Source organism: Sturnira hondurensis, unplaced genomic scaffold, assembly GCF_014824575.4.
Source record: "Sturnira hondurensis isolate 20B ecotype Veracruz unplaced genomic scaffold, ASM1482457v3 Scaffold0010128, whole genome shotgun sequence".
NCBI lineage: Eukaryota > Metazoa > Chordata > Mammalia > Chiroptera > Phyllostomidae > Sturnira > Sturnira hondurensis.
The window spans coordinates 39,950,551-39,971,493 of record NW_028082759.1 but is presented as its reverse complement, the minus strand read 5'-3'; the positions used below and the strand labels follow the sequence as shown (position 1 = coordinate 39,971,493).

At 36.2% G+C, this 20,943-nt stretch overlaps 1 protein-coding gene across 2 annotated transcripts in view; it reads right to left on the bottom strand.

The window, feature by feature from the left end:
- The window catches only part of TMEM67 (transmembrane protein 67), a 53,358-nt gene that overhangs the window by 11,100 nt on the left and 21,315 nt on the right, over positions 1-20,943 (bottom strand). For both annotated transcript variants that reach the window (XM_037058732.1, XM_037058733.1), the window contains exons 8-23: positions 20,572-20,726; positions 20,352-20,460; positions 19,609-19,695; positions 19,227-19,292; positions 17,184-17,340; positions 16,549-16,672; positions 14,571-14,676; positions 12,875-12,931; positions 11,712-11,810; positions 8,981-9,079; positions 8,632-8,718; positions 7,456-7,555; positions 7,222-7,361; positions 5,609-5,749; positions 2,336-2,416; positions 1,695-1,811 (exon numbers count right to left, since the gene is read on the bottom strand). In XM_037058732.1, coding sequence (XP_036914627.1) covers positions 1,695-1,811; positions 2,336-2,416; positions 5,609-5,749; positions 7,222-7,361; positions 7,456-7,555; positions 8,632-8,718; positions 8,981-9,079; positions 11,712-11,810; positions 12,875-12,931; positions 14,571-14,676; positions 16,549-16,672; positions 17,184-17,340; positions 19,227-19,292; positions 19,609-19,695; positions 20,352-20,460; positions 20,572-20,726 — 1,725 coding nt within the window. The remainder of the gene's footprint in view (positions 1-1,694; positions 1,812-2,335; positions 2,417-5,608; positions 5,750-7,221; positions 7,362-7,455; positions 7,556-8,631; positions 8,719-8,980; positions 9,080-11,711; positions 11,811-12,874; positions 12,932-14,570; positions 14,677-16,548; positions 16,673-17,183; positions 17,341-19,226; positions 19,293-19,608; positions 19,696-20,351; positions 20,461-20,571; positions 20,727-20,943) is intronic.

The following is a 20,943-nucleotide window of genomic DNA, read 5'->3' as shown; positions in this document are numbered from 1 at the left end:
CCACTGTCATCAGTGGATAGATATCCCAGACAACAAATCAGCAAGGCACCAGTGACCTTGAAGAACACACTGGATTAGATTGAACTGGATAGAATTAATTGATATTTACAGGACACTGCATTCCAAAACAGAATATACACTCTTCTCAGGCGCACGCGAACCATTCTCAAAGACCACAAGTTAGGACACAAAGTAAGTCTTAACAAATTCAAGAAGACTGAAATCATATGAAGCATCCTTTCTGACACAATGATATGAAACTAGAAATCAGCTACAATAAAAAAATGAAAAATATTCAAACACATGGAGGCTAAACAGCATGTTAATTAACAATGAATGGGTTAACAGTGAGATCAAAGAAGAAATAAAAAATTACCTGGAAACAAATGAAAATGAATACCCAACAACCCAAAATCTATGGGACACATCTAAAGCAGCCGAGAGAGGAAGTCCACAGCATTACAGGCCTACCTCAAGAAGCAAGAAAAGTTTCAAATAGCCAATTTAACCCTACAGCTAAAAGAACCAGAAAAAAAACCCCCAAACAAATCCCACAGCAAGTAGAAGGAAGGAAATAATAAAAATCAGAATGGAAATAAATGACATAGAGACTGAAAAAATAACATAAATCTCAATGAAACCAAGATGGTTTTTTGAAAAGATAAAAAAGATGAATGAACCTTTAATCAGACTCATCAAGAAAAGGAGAGGACTGAAATAAATAATTAGTAATGAAAGAGAAGTAACAATGAGCATCACAAAAATACAAAGAATTATAAGAAGATACTTCTTACAGACCAGATGGCTTCACTGGAGAATTTTATCAAACATTCAAAGAACTAACACCTACCTCCTTCACACTATTCCAAAAAATTCAACAGAAGGGAAGACTTCCAAGCTCATTTTATAAGGCCAGCATTATCCTAATTCTAAAATAAAGCAAAGACACTGAAAAGAAAGAAAATGATAGGCCAATATCCCTGGTGAACATCGATGCCAAAATCCTCAAGAAATACATTAGCAAACTGAATTCAGCAATATATTAAAAAGATCATACACCATGATCAAGTGGGATTTATTCCAGGATGCAAGTTTGGTACAATACTGACAAATCAATAAACACGATACATCAAAATGAAGGATAAAAATCACATGATTATATCAATAGATGCAGAAAAAGCATTTGACAAAATCCAGCACCCATATCTGATAAAAACTCTTAGCAAAGTGAGAATAGAGGGAACATACCTAACATTAGGCCATATATGACAAACTTATAGCCAACAACAGACTTAATGGGCAAAAACTAAAAGTGTTTCTCTTAAGATCAGGAATAAGACAGGGATGTTTGCTTTTACCACTCTTATTCAACAGAGTACTAGAAGTCCTAGCCACAGCAATTAGACAAGAAAAAGAAATAAGAGTCATCCAGATTAGAAGGAAGTAAAACTGTTATTCACAGATGACATGATAATGTACATAGAAAACCCTAAAGGCTCCACCAAAAAACTATAGATTTAATAAATAAATTTGGCAAAGAAGCTGGATATAAAAATTAATATTCAGAAATTGGTGGCATTTTTATACATCAATAATAAACTATCAGAAGGGGAAATTAAGAAAACAATCCCATTTACTATTGCAGCAACAACAAAATAGATTTAACAATAAAAAGATGTAAAATACATTCATACCGCTTCTCTTTTAAGATTCATATTCATTTCTTCCATGTTAGTATCTGCATGCCCATGCACTGACCTACCATGAATGTAATATCCAAAACATCTGTGGGATAACAGAAACACTGATATCTATAAAAAGAGAAGAGTAAGAAGCAATTAGCAACTCATTTGCAATACAATAAAAATCAACTTTTCTTAACATTGCTTCCTTTCAAAATGAGGGTTGAATTCTTGGAAAATACATAAAGAGAATAATAAGGTAATAAAGGATAATAAGGATAATAATAATAAAAAGGATAATAAGGATAATAAAAAGGATAATAATAATATTTAAAAAGTAGATGGAAAAGAGTTGGGAGATATTTCCCAAGAAAGAAGAAATAGGATTTATATGTGAAAGCTTTTCTCAGCTAAGTGAATTATTTTGTGGCATAAGGAATTCATAATTAAGAAACTACAAATAAAAAAGAAAAAAACTAAGACAGTAAATATTAGCTTATAGCTCATTATAACTATTTCTGGAATTAACAACCAGTGGAAATTGGACTAAAAATCCAATTATACCAAATCACTTTTAGAGCCTCTCTTAATGTACTCATGACCTTTAAAAAGGGAAAAATAACATTTGCAAGATAAAGTCAGAAAGTACTTACATTGCTCATACAGCATAAATCAACAAACTGTCGAATTTTATCTTCTATAAATCTCTCATAGAAGATAGCAAAGAACACGATCTGAAACATTAAGCCAAGTTCATGCTTATTAGCTTTTAGGATTTAATTTTCTTTTATAGTCACAATTAGTATCTTAAGACAAAAGAAGGTCCCACCAAGAACACAGTGACCTATAATGGGTCTTATGGGATAAAATGCTTCTTATCATTTCTGATTCTTCTGTCAAAGGAAGATGTTTTCAGAACCGTGTTATGTATGATTCGTTGATGGAGTGTATCTGAATTTTAAAACCTTTTTCTGTATCATTAAAACAGGATAGGACAAACATGAGGGAAGAAAGAAAGGTGCTTTTAAAATTTAGGATAAACCAGTGTATTAATGGCCAGATTTATGTCTTGTTCTGTATTTCTGCCCATTCCTAAATTCCAAAAGCCATTAGGAAAGTTGCTGTTTGCAAATGAATCTCTGACACAGAAGCACATAAAAAGCATATATGAAGTATTCTACTTCAACAACAGATAATGTTTTAACTATTCAAATGAAATAGTTTTGAGTGTTTTCTAGATTTAACAACAATATACAAAGGCAGAGAAGTTTACACTGTAGTCCTTCAATGCACTTCAGAGAATGATAACATTGCCTAACTACCCAATTTTCCCTGCTGACCCAGCTGTCTCCCATTCCTAACTTCCGCTTCCCTCACCCTCTTTTGCTGTCTCACCTCCCTGCTGATGCCTTTCATAGCATTTGTCACAATTTGTAACATGTTTGTGTTATAGCATATCCGTGAGCTCAGCATAGAATCTAGTACATAAAATTTACCCAAATATTTGAACGAATAAATAAAATGAAGCAGCAGCTGATTACAGAAAACATTTTTCTTTTCTTAAAGATTTTATTTACTTATCTTTAGAGAGGAAGGGAAGGAGAGAAGGAGAGAAATATCAATGTATGGTTGCCTCTCGTGAGTCCCCTGCTGGGAACTGGCCCTGCAACCCAGGCATGTGCCCTGATTGGGAATCAAACCGCAATTGTGTGGTTTCTGGGCCCACGCTCAATCCACTGAGCTACACCAGCCAGGGCCAGAAAACATTTTTCTCAACACTCTATGTACATATTTTTTAAACCTCTTTAAAGGAGAGAAAAATAGCAACATTTAAAGTTTAAAAATTAAAGGATACCACTTGAAAGTTGAAGCAGCTGAGTTCCGGGGAAATAAAGGAGTAAACAATGAAGCCTAACATGATGAGAATCAAGAGAAGTTGTACAGCCGAATTTATGGAACTCTCAGGTTGTTAAGGGAACTCTTTAGGATCCATGAGGAATAAACACAGATAATCTCAGAAAGTGTCCATGGAAATGCCTTCTTATCAGAATGAGAGCAGAGTGAGAAAAAAGGAGGTTAGTGCCTGAAACTGCTGGCTGCTGCCCCAACAATCCCTTCCCCTTTCTCCTTAGGGACAGACTCCTCCCTTGAGTGGGCGCACTGCTCACTCAAAGTGAGGTGTGGCCACGTGACTGAGTTCTGGCCAAGGAGGTGCTGAAAGGCACTTCTGAAAAGGCTCCTGAAGTAGACAGGGTGAGCTCTTTCCCCCTGGGTCCCCACCGGCCCCTGCAACTCCATCAGCCATTATGGACCATGAGGTGACCTTAGAGACGAAGTCCTGAGCAGCAGAGAACAACAGGCTTCTGGGTCTGAGATCAGCCACCATGCTGGCCCTGCACTGCCCACCTCTGCTCTGCTTTCTCAGGAGAGAGAGACAGTTCACTTTTCTTTTAGACACTATTATTCTAGCTATTTATTTTTATCATACTCAACCAAATCCGAAAAACTTCAGATATTATACCTTTAAGTTACCGGCATCCAGATGAATCTGGTTTATTCACAAAAACTTATATTGGTAAATGTACAAAACAAATATTTTCTCTTCTACTGATGATAAACATCAGACCTCCATGCTCTTAAACCTATCTTAAACCAAGTTCTAATTTGTTTCTCTTCCTTCTCTGACTGTCAAACTCTCATACCTCACCAGGTCTAGCCGTAGGTTCAAAGCTAGCCCTGTTTAAGTAAGTCCTGCCAATTTAAATAAATACAAATTTAAAGATTCTATACTTAGGTCACAGAGTGCCTTAGTTTACAGGCACTCTGTGACCTAAGAATAGAATGTTCTGAGATTTCAATCGAGGATTTCAATAGCCTTTTTAAGGCAAACATTTGTTCCCCAGGTTATAGGAAGTTTAGCCTAGTCTTTCTAGAGCTCCCATCTTTATTTGCTTCTTTAAAAGTTGAAAACATTTTTAATCAAACAAAAAGGCTCTTTCCATTCATGGGAATGTCTGGAAGCAAGAGAAAGATGTGCAAGATATTAGAATTAAGTGTGTTAGTTGCTGCTTCTTCCTTTTCTTTTATAGTTTTTTCTTGTTAAGCTCTAAAATGCTAAGGGAAGTAAGCACAGACAAAAATTCTCTGCTAGAGCCATGGGACTTGAGGCCGGGAAGATTTGCTGTTTTTAGTTTCAGCTATTTTAATAAATATTTCAAAGAAAATTTCACAAGGAGTATTGGCAATTTGAGTGAGAAATAAATACCAATAATGTTATATTTCAAAGAAAAATACTAAGGGTAAATTAACCACCCTGTAGTTATATACAAACTAAACAAGGAGTTCATCACATGACTAGAAAACTATAGACTTCAGAGCCCCACTGTTGATAAGACTCTGAAATTGGATTGCTTGGGTTCCCATTGCAGTTCTGCCAAATCTCTACATTGTATCACCTTAGGCACCTATTGAACTTCTCTGTGCCTCAGGGTCCTCGTCTGAAAAATGGGGCTACTAACAGAACCTATCTCTGAGGGCTACTACAAAGATTAAAAGTTACAAGAGCAAGCGTAGGAAATGGAGTTGCCAAAAAACTTATATGCATGACCCATGGACATGAACAAAGGAGGGGGCATCGTCAGAGGGAGTGGGTGGTGGGGGCAAAGGGGGAAAAACTGGGATAATTGTAGCATAAGGAAGAGAGAGAAGGAAGGAAGGAAGGAAGGAAGGAAGGGAGGGAGGAAAGGCTAAGAAAGTTAATATATACAATGCAATTAAAAGTGCTTGGATTATAACATTATGTAAGAATTAATTATCATTATTGCTGCTCTTACTGACAAAAATTGGAATGTGGTCAATGTTTGAGGATAATTATTATATAAACAATGATAGAGAGGCAATGTTGCTTAGAAGTGCAATTTCATTACCTGTATTATTCCAATCACTAGCCAAAGAGCAGCAGACACCGCGTATCTCAAAATGCGGCTGCTAGGAGCTATGTAGCTAAGTGGGTCTCTGGAAAGACTAGAGGACGGATCCATTAATGCTAAGTTCTTGAATCCCACAACCTGGAATTAAAAGGAAAAATGATAATTTAAACAGACACGAATGAAGAAAACTTATGTAGTGTGAAAATAAGATACTGCTTCCTACTCCTTACCTTAAACAATGAAAATATTCGAGTTCATATAAACAGTAGAAAATCTAGGTAAAACAATTATCCAGTATTTTTAATTACAAAACACTTAAAACAAAATATTTAGTTATTTCATTTTGTATTCTTTTTAATATGATTAAGGGCCAAATACTACCCTATTATCATAGACATTGACAAAGCCCAAAATTTCTGTTATAAGAATAAAATTTTCTTCAGTAAACTACTATTGAAAAACCAACATTTCATTAGACTTTAACATGTTAGGCACTATGCAAGAGTTTTTATGGTAAAGAAAGCTACATGATTTTATTAAATACATTGTTTTCCAAACTTACTTGAATATAAACTTCTTTGTCATGTAATGCTTTTTAAAGCTTTAAAAAACAATACTATAAATAAAATTTTGAGACACTGTTTATATGTCCTAGAGACACATATTCTTCTTGCTTGAAAAAAGGAAAGGAAAAAGGAAGAAAAGATGGTAAAAGGAAGGAAGAGAGACAGACGTCTATCAATTAAGAGCTGATAATTCCTGAGAAAACCTGTTATTCATATAAACCGTTTCTATATTTCAGTCCCATATACAGTATTGAATACTCCCTTTAATAATTCCAACCAGATCCATGAGATAACTATAAAGATCATTTACTCATTCATTGTGCCTTGTTTAGCTCTTAACGTAGAACACTGTTCATAGTAGGTGTCAATATAACTTGTTGGAAAACTTCAACTTTGTAACAGTGGTTCCAATACAGGAGTGAAAAAGGAACCATGGGGCAAGGGGGCTTTTTGAAAAAAAGATACCTGGACTTCCTTCAGAGCTACTGAATCAAACATAATCCCCAGGGGGTGAGGCGAGATATAGGAACTTTGCAAAAGCTTTCGCAGGGAATTTCATTACAAATCAACGGTTTAGAAGCCATTTCTTTACCTCGATTGAGTAATCAAATTTAGAGAGACAGAAAATAGAGCGGTGGTTTTCAGGGGCTGGGGAGAGGGGAGAATGGGGAGCTGTTTGAATGGGTACAGAGTTTCGGTTTTCCAAGATGAAGAGAGTTCTAGGAATAGTTTGTAGAACAATGTGAATTTACATAGCATTACTGAACTGTATACTTAAAAATGGTTAAGACGGTAAATTTCATGTTTCATGTACTTTACCGTCATTTTTCAAAAGCCATTCCATTTTTAATGCCCTGAACAATATTACAAAACTCTTCTGCTGACATAAAAACTTAGCTGGAATTAAATTCAATTAACATTTACAATAATTGAACGACAATAAAATAATTTTTAAAAAAGAAATCATCTTATACCAATAACCATTCCAAAAAAAATTTACGAGGTACTCATAAGTTCCATACAATTATGTCAAATAGTTTATACCTCCAAAAAGAAGAGGACAGTAAGTACTTGAAAGAGTGGGTTAATTTTTCTCACAGTCTGAATTTCATTCCATTCGTTTGCTACAAAGTATGTTCTCCATATGCTCACGGGAACGGTAGCACTCCGTACACCCCCCTCTCCTGGTCAGGGAAATAAAATGAATAAAGGGGTTTCACCTTCTTTGCTCTGCAAGGGTAACCACAGAATTCTGGTGCAAATGGTTATTTCAGTTACCTTCAACAGCTTTAAGAACCTTTCCTTTAGGTCGCTCCCAATCGATAAAGAATATATCAATGGTAATCTGGGATATGAGCTTATGCAAGAATTGCAGAGCCTGAGAATGACAAACAAAACACCTAAAAGCACCCATTTTAAGCCTGCTTATGAAACTAATACCAATTATTTAAAAATAAATATACTGCAATGATAAAAATATGTAATTTTTACAAGTGACAAATTTATATCACTAGAAATCACTAGATGCTCATTAAATAACATGGAATCACCAAATTCACAGAATTTTATACACATAATATTTCATCTTCCCTTCTATCTTTCTTTGCAGTAAGAGCATGAAAAAAGGAGGTATGCTGACTCCTCCTGAATAGAAGGACATAGAAGGACCCTGAATAATTCACTCTCTTTCCCAATGTTTCCAAATATATACTGTTTTCTAGATCACCTGACTTCTTTTTATAAGATATTTTCCACTGTAATTTACTTGTTCTAATTAAATTTTACAATGCTTTCACAGTATCTTTATTTCTGGTATTGAAATTTCTGATTTAAAAAATGTATTATTGAAACATATTTTTCATTTATAGAAATAATATGTTTAAACTGAGGCATTCTTCCCAGTAGACACATTATTAATTGAACAAAGGACAGAAATCTGAGATCACTCCTCTCTTCAAGGATCAGTGGGAAAAGCAGTTAACAGTCACAGCAATTATCAAACACGATGGGATCAGATCTACCACAGAAGCTATGTACATTAACAAACAATGAAGACAAAAGAAATATGGAGACAGAAAACAAATTCCAAGATTTCAGGACCTTTTACTCTCAATTAACAGAGACAAATTTCATGCCTGAAGGTATTTTGTCCCTGCTGTGAATGCATCTTTATATGACTTTAAGGAAGAATGTCATATAATGAAATACTATTTTTATCAAATTAGCTATAACTCATGTTAATTCAAACATATTTGTGGTTTCTTGGGACTTAAGCCACATTTTCCGAATGAACTATTATACATAAAAGTAGACTTCTTATATAAAATAGAATAGTTCATGTTTTCTTCCAGAATCAAACTAAATTCTACACCAAAGATTTTGAAAGTACTTTAATTGTAAAGACTTACGAGTTTATTAGTAGACCTTTCAAATGTTCTGTCCTTTAAAACCTACCTTCAGAGCAAAAGCACATCCCACGTAAGTAACAAAACGTTCTTCCTGAGCCGGCATTGGTAGCAAAACAGAGACAGACTTCTGTGCCTATGACACAAATTACACCATTAACTATAACCATAAAAGGGTTATGGTGCTACTAAGCAGCATTTATAGCCTGAAGAAAGCATGAAAGAGGAAGGTGGTAATGCTCTCAACAAATATGCACACTCAAGGAATGGTGAGTTTAGCACTTGTCTTAATACTCTATCAGAAATATCCCCAAATAAAAATAGCTCCTCTATAAAGAACACTTACCAGTTAGTTATTCAGGCATTGACATTCAGGTTAAACGCAGAAAATCACTTACTTTGAAGAAAATAAGCCAATAAAGGCCTGTTCCCACAGTGATGATAAGAAATACGTTGGCCAGATCACCAGCATAGTATACCAAGAATTTCATAACTGTCTGCAATTTAAGAAGAGTATAACTGTTGTAGACTCAATATATTTATATGATCACTTTTAATCACATTATCACCAGTTTCTCAAGCTTGCAGCCTTGTTTCATGTATGCATGTGTTATGTAGGACAGATAGCAAACCAAGGCAGGGAAAAGGAGGGAGACATGTCCCACCCACTGACTCAGCCGTCCTGAGCCTGGTCTGGTAATACCGACAGGTGTTCCAACACCACAGGAAACACCACGCTAGCATGGGAGGAGGGCAACCCTTGATATTCTATGTGTGTCTCCACGATCTGGGAAAGAAAGCCTTTGAAACTGCTTTCATCCCAATGCTGGAAGGCGGAAAGGGCCCATAGCACCCAAAGGAAGAAGTCCATTGACACCTTTGTGTATTCATGCCAGCCTACCCCACCGAAAAGCTGACAGCACCTTTACCTCTCAATCAATATGTTAACTTCTTCACCCCATCCCACCAACTATATAAGTCTTCAGAACAAAGGACTCGGGGCTTGGTGCTCTTGACTCTCTGGCTGCCCAGCCTCAGGCCATCTGGCCTCCTGCCACATCTGTGCCCGCCACCCCAGCCTTTGCCTGATCTTCCCTGCTTTGCCCTGAACCTGTGCTTCTCACATCCCACCCCCACCTTAACTAGGCCCTTTCTCTTCCACGAGAACAGATCACCAATAAACCCTGCTTGCATGCTAATAGACTCATTGATCTGTAATTTTTTATTGCATTGGCAAGAAGGACTGAGTTTCTGAGAGTTTCTCCTGTAACACATAGGTCATTTAAACAACTGTGGCCCCTTCTAGGCATCTTTGGGGCCCTTAACTTTTGGTCCATTCCCAATAGCCCCTGTCTTATTCAACCCTTCTCATCTTCGACCATCTAAGCAAGTTAGAACCGCTTCCTAATTTTGTCCTAGTGTGGAACCCTTCTCCTCTGTCTAGCCGCCACACTACCACCAGTGCTAGCTTTCTAAAACGTAAATTGGATTGTGTCGCTCTTCCTCAGTGACTCCTCACTAAAACACAAACTCCTGACCTACAAGGTCCTTCACAACCTAAACCAAAATCAACTTTTTTAGCTTCATCTACCAATGCCAGCCATTTAATGATTTGCTACTCCACACACTTTCAGGTCAAATATTTTGTGGAATAAAATGGGTATTGTTTCATCAAATATTTTCCCTTTATTCTCTCTGGCAAACTCGTGAGCTCCAAGGGCAGAGGCCATGTCTGTCTCTGTTCACTATCACATGTTCTCATGCCCGGGCACCTGACAGAGTGCCTGGCATCAGAGAGTGGGCCCTCAGTGACTATCTGTGGAATGTGCAGATAAACCAGCTTCAAGTCCACTTCTCTGGGAAGACTTTCTAGACTCTCCTAAAAAATAAATCAAGGTCTATCCTCTGATTCCTTGGCATACTGGCTTCGGAGTCAGGAAGCTATCCCAGCATAAACAAGTTACTATGTTGCTTTTCTCATATTTAAAAAATATATTTTATTGATTATGCTATTACAGTTGTCCCATTTTTTTCTCCCCTTTATTCCCCTCTGCCCTGTACCCACCCCCCACCATCATTCCCCCACCTTAGTTCATGTCCATGGGTCACACATATAAGTTCTTTGGCTTCTCCATTTCCCATACTATTCTAAACCTCCCCCTGTCTATTTTGTACCTACCACTTATGCTTCTTATTCCCTGGAATCCTTTCCTCTATTCTCCCCCTTCCCCACTCCCGCTGATAACCTTCCATGTGATCTCTATTTCTGTGAATCTGTTCCTGTTCCAGCTGTTTACTTAGTTTGTTTGTTTGTTTGTTTGGGTTCAGTTGTTGATATTGTTTGTTTTCATTTTACTGTTCATATTTTTGATCATCTTCTTTTTCTTAGATAAGTCCCTCTAACATTTCATATAATAAGGGCTTGGTGATGATGAACTCCTTTAACTTGACCCTACCTGGGAACCACTTCATCTGCCTTTCCATTCTAAATGAAAGCTTCCAGGTACTTTTTTAAGCTTTAGGTATGGAAGGCTTTTTTAAAGCAAGATCCTAAAAGCACATAATATACTGTGATACAAAGAATTATTCAGATGTGACAATATCAAAATTAAGAGTTTCTGTTAAACAAAGGAACACAGATAAAATAACAGATGAGAAGACATTTCAGCATCAAAAACCAAAAGGGGGTTCATATTTAGAAAATACAAAAAAAAAACCTTTAAATAAACAAGAAAAATTGGGAATCTAATAGAAAAATGGGCAACAGATACAAACAGGCAGTTCACAGAAGGGAAAACCCAAATGATTAATGAAGCATATGAAAAGTATTCAGAGGAATAAAAATGAAATCAACAATGGTATGCTAGTTACATCATCAGATTGGCAAGAAATGGAAAGGCTGGAAAATACCAAATGCCGGTGAGGATGTGAGAAACAAGAGCAGTGCTGCAGGAGGGGACGCAGACTGGAGCGCAGCAACATGGGAGGGAGGAAGGCGCAGACCCCTCTAGCTCCACACCCCAGAGAAACTCAAGGCAACCGGAGTTACTCATCCACTAGCTCTTTCTTGTTAGAAAGATATAAAATAGTCAAAGATGAAAATATACTTAAAAACTCCTGAGACCATACCTGTAAATCAATCACAGGGCTCCCAATGCGCCTCTTCCACCCTGCTGTCTTCAAAAGAGATGATAAAACAGCTAGCCCACCTAACACACCCAAAGCAATCTAAAGAAAAAATGAACATTTAGAAATTTATGTAATTTCCCTCATCAATGTTCAAAAATATTACATATAGAAAAAGTATGAAAGTACTCAAAAATGGTGGTGGATGATACACTCCAAAGACACAGGAGCCAAACTGAAGGGACCCCAATGGCCAAATCTGGAACAATTTGAGCAAGACAATAAATAGTAATGGACTATAATCACTGGAATAAATAAGTATCCACTAGTCTACACTGATTTAAATAAATAACAGAATAAATAAATCTTTTGTGGGCAAAAGAACAGCTCCTCTTTATAGTACAATCCAAATTGACAAATATAGGAGAAATTATGGAAACAGAAAATCACCATCACACATGTACCACAATAATACTTTTTACAGGCAAGATGTGTGAATGGATGTAAAAATTAGACGACAAAAGAGTAACTAGGATCTCTGCATAATTTCAAAGTATCTTTCCCCAAGATATTTATTAATTATAAACGGCAAAATAGAGTGAAGTCTGCAGATATCACCTTAGCCATATGATCAAAGTTAAATTAACAGCAGTAGTGAGACATACTGGCATTGAGTACCTTCTGATATGATTCACTGATATGATTCAACATCATTTCTGTGGTATGTGTTCTACAACTACGTTGAATCATAGGAAAGTATCAGACTAACACAACTGAGGGACACAATAATTTACCAATACTCTTCAAAAGTGTTAGGGTAGTTCATGAAAGGCAAAGAACCACTGAGGAACTATCAAAGATCAAAGGAGATGTGACGGCTAAAAGCAATATGCAACCTTGCACTACATCCTAAAACAAAAAAAGATGAGTAAAAAAACTTTTGAACTTCAAAGAGTATTTAGATTAGTTAATAAGATTACATCAACATTAATCTCCTGACTAAGATCACTCACTGTACTACAGTTACATAAGATGTTACTATGAGCAGAGGCTGGGTGAAGGACATAATGTAAATGTCTTTATTTTGATAACTTTCTTGTCCATATAGAGTCTTTTTAAATTAAAAAATATACTGTGAATATTTTAACAGGTTAAAATAAACTCACATCTGTCTGGATACGTGCTTCTTCTTGATTCATTTCATATTTGACTGAGAAAGAAACCTGATATTTAAAAGAAAGCAAATTTGTCATATTGAAATTATATAATACAAACCTACTTTTACTGTAAAAATATATTTGTAGCTGGATTTTACCATAAATGCCATATTTTTGAACTATCAATATTACTGGAGTTGACCCTTACATATAAATGGATATCTTTTTGGGAATTATTCCTACTGCTAAAATATCCCTTTTGAATACACATTAAGGAAAGAGGGGTTCATTAGGAGCTAGGTTAGGTTCATTGACAGTAGCCAACCCAAACTAATCATATATTTTACTTTCTGATAGGTTTATGTAACTGAGGAATGTGACATATCTTACGTATCAAGAATTTAGCAACTGGCTCAATAAACAATACCCTTTGATGCGCTAAACAAGAATCTTAGGGATCACACTCTATTAAGAGACAGGAAGAGAAAGAACCAGTAAAAGGTGAGAGAAACAGGACTGTGAAAGGTGGGAGAGACAAGATACCTAAGTCTTACCATGATTACAGAAAAGGAGTTCCAAGAAGGTCAAGAATGTAGTGTCAAATGTTGTATAAATGTCAAGTTAAAGAAATAAAGCCAGTGTTTGTAAAATTCATTGCTGACCTTCAGTGAAAGAGTTTTTCAAAGAAGCAACATGGCAAGAGCCAGAGTGCAAATGATGAAAAAGTAAATGGCTGGAAAATCAAGGAAAGATATATGACAGAAAAGCTACGGGGATTGAGGAAACATTTTATTGTTCAGTTGTTTTAGTTTGTTTTTAAGATGGGGCAACCTGGAAAGTGTTATGAGCAAAGAAAAGGGACTAATAGGGAAGCTGGCTGAGTAAGAGGTTAGGGCTGAAACAGGACACTGGAGAAAGCCTGTAAATAATAAGATTAGCTTTAAAAATGAGGCAGGGCCCTTTGTTTTTAGGAAATAACCATTTGATCTCTCTGAGGAAAAAGTCTAGAAGGACTACGTCTGGTTTGGCTCTCTATCCCTCTCTCATTTACCTACCCCCCCTTCAAAGCAGAAAAGCTTTACTGAGTGGATGAGGGTGAGAAGAGGAACTAAGCACGTATGGCTCAGCCTTTTCCAGGCTCATTCTCTTAGGTGTTGCCTATCTTCAGGGGGTACACGGTCTCTTCCATATACAGAATAGTTCTATGTTCAAGTTGAACTGAATTGGAGAAGCAACAGAAAGCCTACTTGGCTGCAGGTTCAAACTGCATTCCCTAGTTCATTTCAGCACTACTAGTTATAAAGTTGATCATTTTAATCTCTTTCAACCCACTGAAGTGTGTCTTCAAGTGGGCAAGGCTGCCCATTGTAAAGTTTGAGTTCCTGGTTTAATTAGGCAAGGAGACAAAATCTTAGAAGCAAGGTGGCCAAAGGGAACAGCAGTAGACACTGCACTGCAGCATACACCAGCATCCTGAACCACAACACCCAAATGTTGGTAATGCTGCCTACTAAATTCTTAATTCTTGTAATACTCAGGATCCCTAAGAACTCATCTCTTACCATTACTAGTAAAAAATAATTAAGACTTGATTATGTAAAGAGCAGTTTTTTTGTAAAACTTGAAAAAGGACTGCCTTTTGATGGTAATGTAAACCACGTCCCATATTAACACATATAAAGGCACTGATTAGTAAGCAGCTCACCTTCACAGACTGGCTGTTGGGATCTTTGATATCAATGTCACTGTAGCCAAGGGTCATTAAGGGAGGGAAGATGTTTCCATTTTTTGTACTGGGTACAAGGCGGATGCTGTTTAAAAGAAAACACACTTCTCGTTGTAAGTACATCTGCGCCCTTAAAACATATATTTAACTTATAGTTTCTTTTGAATTTAACACGGACAGTTTTGGTGATCTTAGAACCAACCAGTTAATAAGGACTAGGTAAGGTTAAACATAAATTAATGACAATAACACAAGCTATGTTAAGTGAGTAAATCTTTAATATTAAAATAAACCCTCTGAGACAAATTAGAAAATTCTTCTTGATATAGGTCCTATGAAGTTTACAAATGAAATCACTGAAATCCTGTGAACCATTTTTGAGTAATATTCAAATAAGAAGTGGCATATAAAGTCTAGAGAAAGACAGATAAATCCTGATTTTCAAAAGAGAAAGATGAATTCTTAACAAAGTAGTATATCAGCTCTAGTACTGTTCTTGGCACAGAGTCGGGTACAACTGGCTGAATTCAAGGCATTAGTAACGTACAGTTTGTCGGCTCAACAGAAAACTGCTAAGCTCCAGGGCCAGCGTGGTTTCACTTGGGTCAAGTCAGGCCTGACTAGGTGTGATACCATTTTCACTAGGGATACACCGGCAGGATGAGGGAACACTAAAAACATTTGGATTTCAGCAAGATACAAGACAAAGCTTCTGTACTGCCTAACTCATAATATTGCTCTGAAAATCAAAATAACAGTGAAAAAAATAAAATAATGTATGCTGAAGTGTGAGACTAATGTTAAAATGACAGTGCTGAATTTCATCAGCACATTCAAGGTATGTATCAAAAATACTGGAATGGGAAAGTTGGTTAAGGTATTAGAAACATGAATCTCACACAAGAAAAGAGTGAGATAGAACTGAATGTAACAGTAAGTGTCACTGTTAAAGTGTACTAAACAAAGGAAGGTGTTGCTTAGAGGGAACCTGTCCGTATGGTATGGTGAATGTAGCCCAGCCCGAGTCAGAAGACCAGTGGGGAGCGAGGCTGGCACACAGGAAGCCAATCCCATGGATTGGTTTTCCCATGGGGAACCAGGCCTGCATTGTACCTAGCTATGAGGCTTGCTTTTGCTAACACTCCCTCACCCTGGATTGAGGCAGCAAATGTTTATTGCATATCTCTAAAGTAACTTCCTAAAATCTGCGATAAACCTCCCAAGTATGGAGCATAACCAGTTCAACCACTTTTCCCCTTGGTCTGCAACATCCTTTTCTTTCCAGTAATTAGCAACATTCTTTCCTTTGTTATCTGTAAAAGGTAATCACCTACAGTGAACTGTGCACAGTACATGAGGGCCATCTTGGCCATCCTCACCAACCTCAATGTAATGTACCCAGAAAAGCAGTAAAAGCCTGTCTAGGCAGGAGTCGTGGCATTCTCTCTCTCACTTAGAGAGTGGCCAGGCTGTTCTTTTTTCTCCACAGGACTTCTGTAGTCCGTGTGAATTTGTTCGTTGCAGCCACAACACATGGACCCTGTAGGCTGGAGTCCAAATCAGTTGCTAGTTAATCAGGGCCAACCTAAAACAGTAGCTATTCAAAGAGATGAAAATAAGAGGAAGACTACTGCCCTGGCTTGTGTGCTCTGTGGATTGAGTGCCAGCGTGTGAACCAAAGGGTCACTGGTTTGATTCCCAGTCAGGGCACATACCTGGGTTGCAGGCCAGGTCCCCAGTACGGGGCTCAAGAGAGGCACACATTGATGTTTCTCTGCCTCTCTTTCTCCCTTCCTTCCCCTCTCTAAACCAATAAATAAAATCTTAAAAAAAAAAAAGGCCTGCCTATTGCAATCACCTGGCAGGCTCTTTTTGTTTTCATCTGCTGTTGGTAAACACTTTTGTAACATTTTGCTGTATACTCCAACATAATTTAGTGCACAAGACATTTGTTTACCTCACTGATATTTGTGTAGCAATTCGAATTAATCTTGGCTGATTCCCTAAGTCATTTTCTCTCCCACTTAGTGCATCCACTAAGAAAATGCGCCGAGTCAGAAGCCACTTGCCAGAGTTACTGTCTTTTATCATAAAAAGAAAAAAAAGCATTAAAATACTTTCAAATTGTTCAATATGGTTCTCAATAAGCTTACTGAATATATTTAAAACACAAAATTAGTACATTTTGTTTTAGATAAAATGGCTGCAAAAAGAGCTATTGCGGTAAAAAACTCTTACTAGATTTCCCTCCTCATTTGAAAGTGTTTTGATTGTCTGGATTTTCATCAGTTTGAAAGAATTTCCCTGCACAATGCCTGAATAACAATTCAGCCCCAATCCACAGTTCTATTAATTTTTCTCAGAACACCTTTTCCAAATAATATAACTGCTAAACAATAAGCTTGATGCATTTTGTAAAAATTTCTAAATATACCAGCAATCTTGTTTTGCTTTTTAGCATGCTATATAAAACCATATAATAAGAGAGAATCTATGACTTTTCTTATAATCCAGGGTTATTAAGTTATCACGTTGGTTGACTTATTTACTGGGTTCAGCTCAGAGAAAAAATGGTATGTATGAATGTCTTACCTTGGTTCACAAACATTTTATTGTACTGAAGATTTAGGTTTAACACAGGCACAGCCCAAATATATTGGTGTTGATTTTCACTGGTATATTCAAGGTATAAATCATAAAATACAGGAGTGGGAAAGTCGGTTAAGATCTTAGAGATAGAAATCTCACACTGGAAAATAAAATTAAAAATAAAAGCATCCCAAATGAAAATTACAAATCATATTTATGATCTTTAAAAGCATTTTCTTTAATTTTATAAAATAAAATATTTTTAAATTACTTTGTTTATATGCATTTCTATGTGCCTTCCAAAACATGAAGGCTATAAAGATGATTATTTTTAATAAGGACCAAAAAAACTTAACAGTAAAAAACTGCCTGGCCCTTGTCCTACAAAAGCCAGCTGAAGAGAGAATGACTTCATTCTCAACATTAAAGGCACAGTAAAAAAGGTTTAAAAACTCCTGTCTGTCCTATTGGATGAGGTCCTAATTCTTCATTGGATAAGGTCCTGATGTCCAATGCTAGCTATGATTTGGCCCCCCTTCACAAAGCCAGGCTTATTTCTCACTGCTCCCTGCCAGTCTAGGGTCCATTCACACTAATCGACTTGCAGTTCCTAGGTATGTCTCTCTAACACTGAAAATACTGTTTCTGCCTGACACTCCCTTCCCCACTATGTTCTCCTGGCAAACTCACATTTATTCTATAAACCCAAGTATTACTAACACTTTGAAGCCCTTGTCTACTTCCTCACAAACTGCTGATGGCCCCTCCTTTGTGGCGATACGGTGCCTTGTACATACCTACAGATCAACACATATTCTTCCCAATTCTTTGCCTATATAGCTGTTTTCTCTACTACTCTCTGAACTACCTGAGAGGTGGCTAAGTTCAATGAAAAATCATGCTTTTTTTAACTTAACAGAACACTGGCTACACAATTTACTTGATGCAAGACCTTGAGTAAATTACCTAACCTCACTGAGCACCATTTCCTCATCTGTGAGGCACAGATAATGTGTATCTCACGTAGGTATTTCATAGATCAGATAACAATGAGAAAATGCTGAACACACAGTAGCAGGCATTAACAAGTATTGATTCTTCTGACTATGGGAGACACATAATCACATTTTTTGGAAATAATATATAATTAATTTCTAATAATAAAAGTAAATACATGCTCATGATAGAAATTTTTCAAAATATAATTTTTTTAAAAAGAAAATCACCTGTAATTCCCCAATCCAGAGATAACTACTGTTAAAAATGTTTATTTTCTTCCAGTGTTTTCCATGATAGTATTTTTCATCATGGCTTTAAGAAAACTGGAATCACAGGTTTGTTCTCTGGTGTATGTATATGAGTTTAACCAAGAAGTATTTTTGCCCCGTCAGGGCCCATGCCTGAGTTGCAGGCCAGTTCCCAGCAGGGGATGCACCAGAAGCAACCATACATTGATATTTCTCTCCTTCTCTCCTTCCCTTCCCTTCTAAAGATGAATAAATACAATTTTTTAAAAAAGAAGTATTTTTGTAGACTAGTGAATGTTTAATGGCTCATAACATTCCTTTGTGCCATACTGTAATTTCAAAATGGGTTATCAACAGAAGGAAGATCAGGGAGGGAAGGAGGAAAGAAAGTAAGGAGAAAGATAAAGGAAAGCATTTTAATTTGTTACTGGGGGATAGACAGAGACGAAGGTAACATTTTTATTAGTCACCTAAAATAAAGTAATATTTTTATCTTATTCCAAAACCCTGAGAAGTAGACATTATTTTTAAGACCTATATGTCTACAAGCAAATCAACAACTGATTATGAAAAGCTAACACTATATGATACATAAGGCTCTTAAGACAAGGCACTTACTTTTTTCATGTTGATTAAATTAAGATTTTCTATACCCACACAATAAAAATTATGGCAACCAGTGAAATTTTTCACTAATATTAAAAATATTTCCAATTTCAAAACATTCAAAGATTATTCCAACTATGTTAATGTGAAAATGAAACTAAAATACAGACTGTTTAATATAGCTCAAACTCACATTTTGTTGATAGGTTGTTCCAAAAGAATAAGCAGCATTTAATCTCATTTCTGTGTCTGGACAAAGCTGGAGCAAAAGAATACAAGTGATAAACATCTCTCACAAATGTTCGCTTGGCTCGTAAGTAAGAATTCTCAAGTCCCAAGATGGATATACAGTTATATAATACTATTAAATGTATTAAGGTATGAAAAGTTAAGGGAGCATTTTTGTTATAAATGAAAGTCATAACTTAATTTTGTTTTAAGAAATTCCAATTTAAAGCACAAGAAAAAAAATTCACTGTAGCATGCAATTGATACTCCTCTCAAGCAATAAGTTAATTTTTTCCTCAGGTCAAAATAAGACACATTAGTAATTCTTTAGCTAGAATCATGCTCACCTGTAAAACACCACCTTCTAAAGTTTGCCATTTGAGAAAATTTCCTCTTACATCATAGGAAGCAGCAACAAACTTGAGTTTTGTATCCTAATTAAGGAAAAACAGAAATAAAATAATGTCACATACTCTAAAAGCAATAAATCCAATTAATTCAATTATCTTTACTTTGATGTAAAATTAATCTAATATCTCTATGACTGAACACACCTAAAATAAATGGGCCATTTTTTTTGCATGAAAACCATTGTTTCAGAACTAAGGAGCTGTGCCATGAACAGATAAGCTCCTTTCAAACCTGTTAAATAGAAGGTTGGAGGCAAGGGAGGAAATAATGCATTATTTTATTCTACAAAGTCAAGAAGTTGGAGCTGAGAATCTGGATTTGTGAAGTGCTGGGGAAATGGCATAGAGCCCTCATCTGTGATTGGAAGCAGTTCCTACATATGGAGAGACAAAGAGGGACTGAGACTCTTTTGCACTTGGTGATGAGAACTACCCTTCCCAACCCCATAAATACCACTTGCTTCCATAATCACATCATCCAGACACACGCATATATGTACTCAAATAAGACAGCTAAACTCTATATTGTTTACTTTCTATGAATAGCTGATACTTAGATTTAGGTAATTAAATTTTAAAAACACCATAAAGAAACAGGAATTATGACTAATAACATTCCTACTACCTTTTCAAATTGTAAATTAGAATGTAGTTATTTTTTAATAATATAGTGCTTATACCTGGTTTGGCCCTTTGAAACTGAAATTTGTAGGAAGAGGTGTAGTACTGAGTACTTGAGGCGCTAGTCCTAGCTGATCTCCATAGAACAGCCACGGAAGATTCTGTCTCCTGCAAGCAATTACAATTGTTTTAATGATGGGGAAGCAACATTTATATTAGTATTTGTGAAAGTAACGGAATTTGGTCAAAACAACAGTTCACCAATTAGGATATCCTTACCAAAATGAAACAGAATGAACAGTGCGCAGTCCAGCAGTATTTTCAAAGACAAACCGAAATAGTCGACATGCATCAAAAGTGGCAGAGTCATAAGAATTCATGTTCATCACACACATATTTCCCAGAGCTTGGCAAGATGTTAGATTGGCATACACCTACAAGAGAATAAGGACAAAGAAATGTACCACGGATTTTAATACCCTAAGAAAAGTTGATATGTTATGCTCAGTTTTAATTTGACCTAGCCTAAAAATTCTTCTTTTGGGTATTCTTTTACTTTTTGATACCTTTTCTCTAGTTTCAGTACAAAAGAACTTTCCATATGGCAGAAGGATGGTGTGTGTATGTGTGTGTGTATACATACATATATAT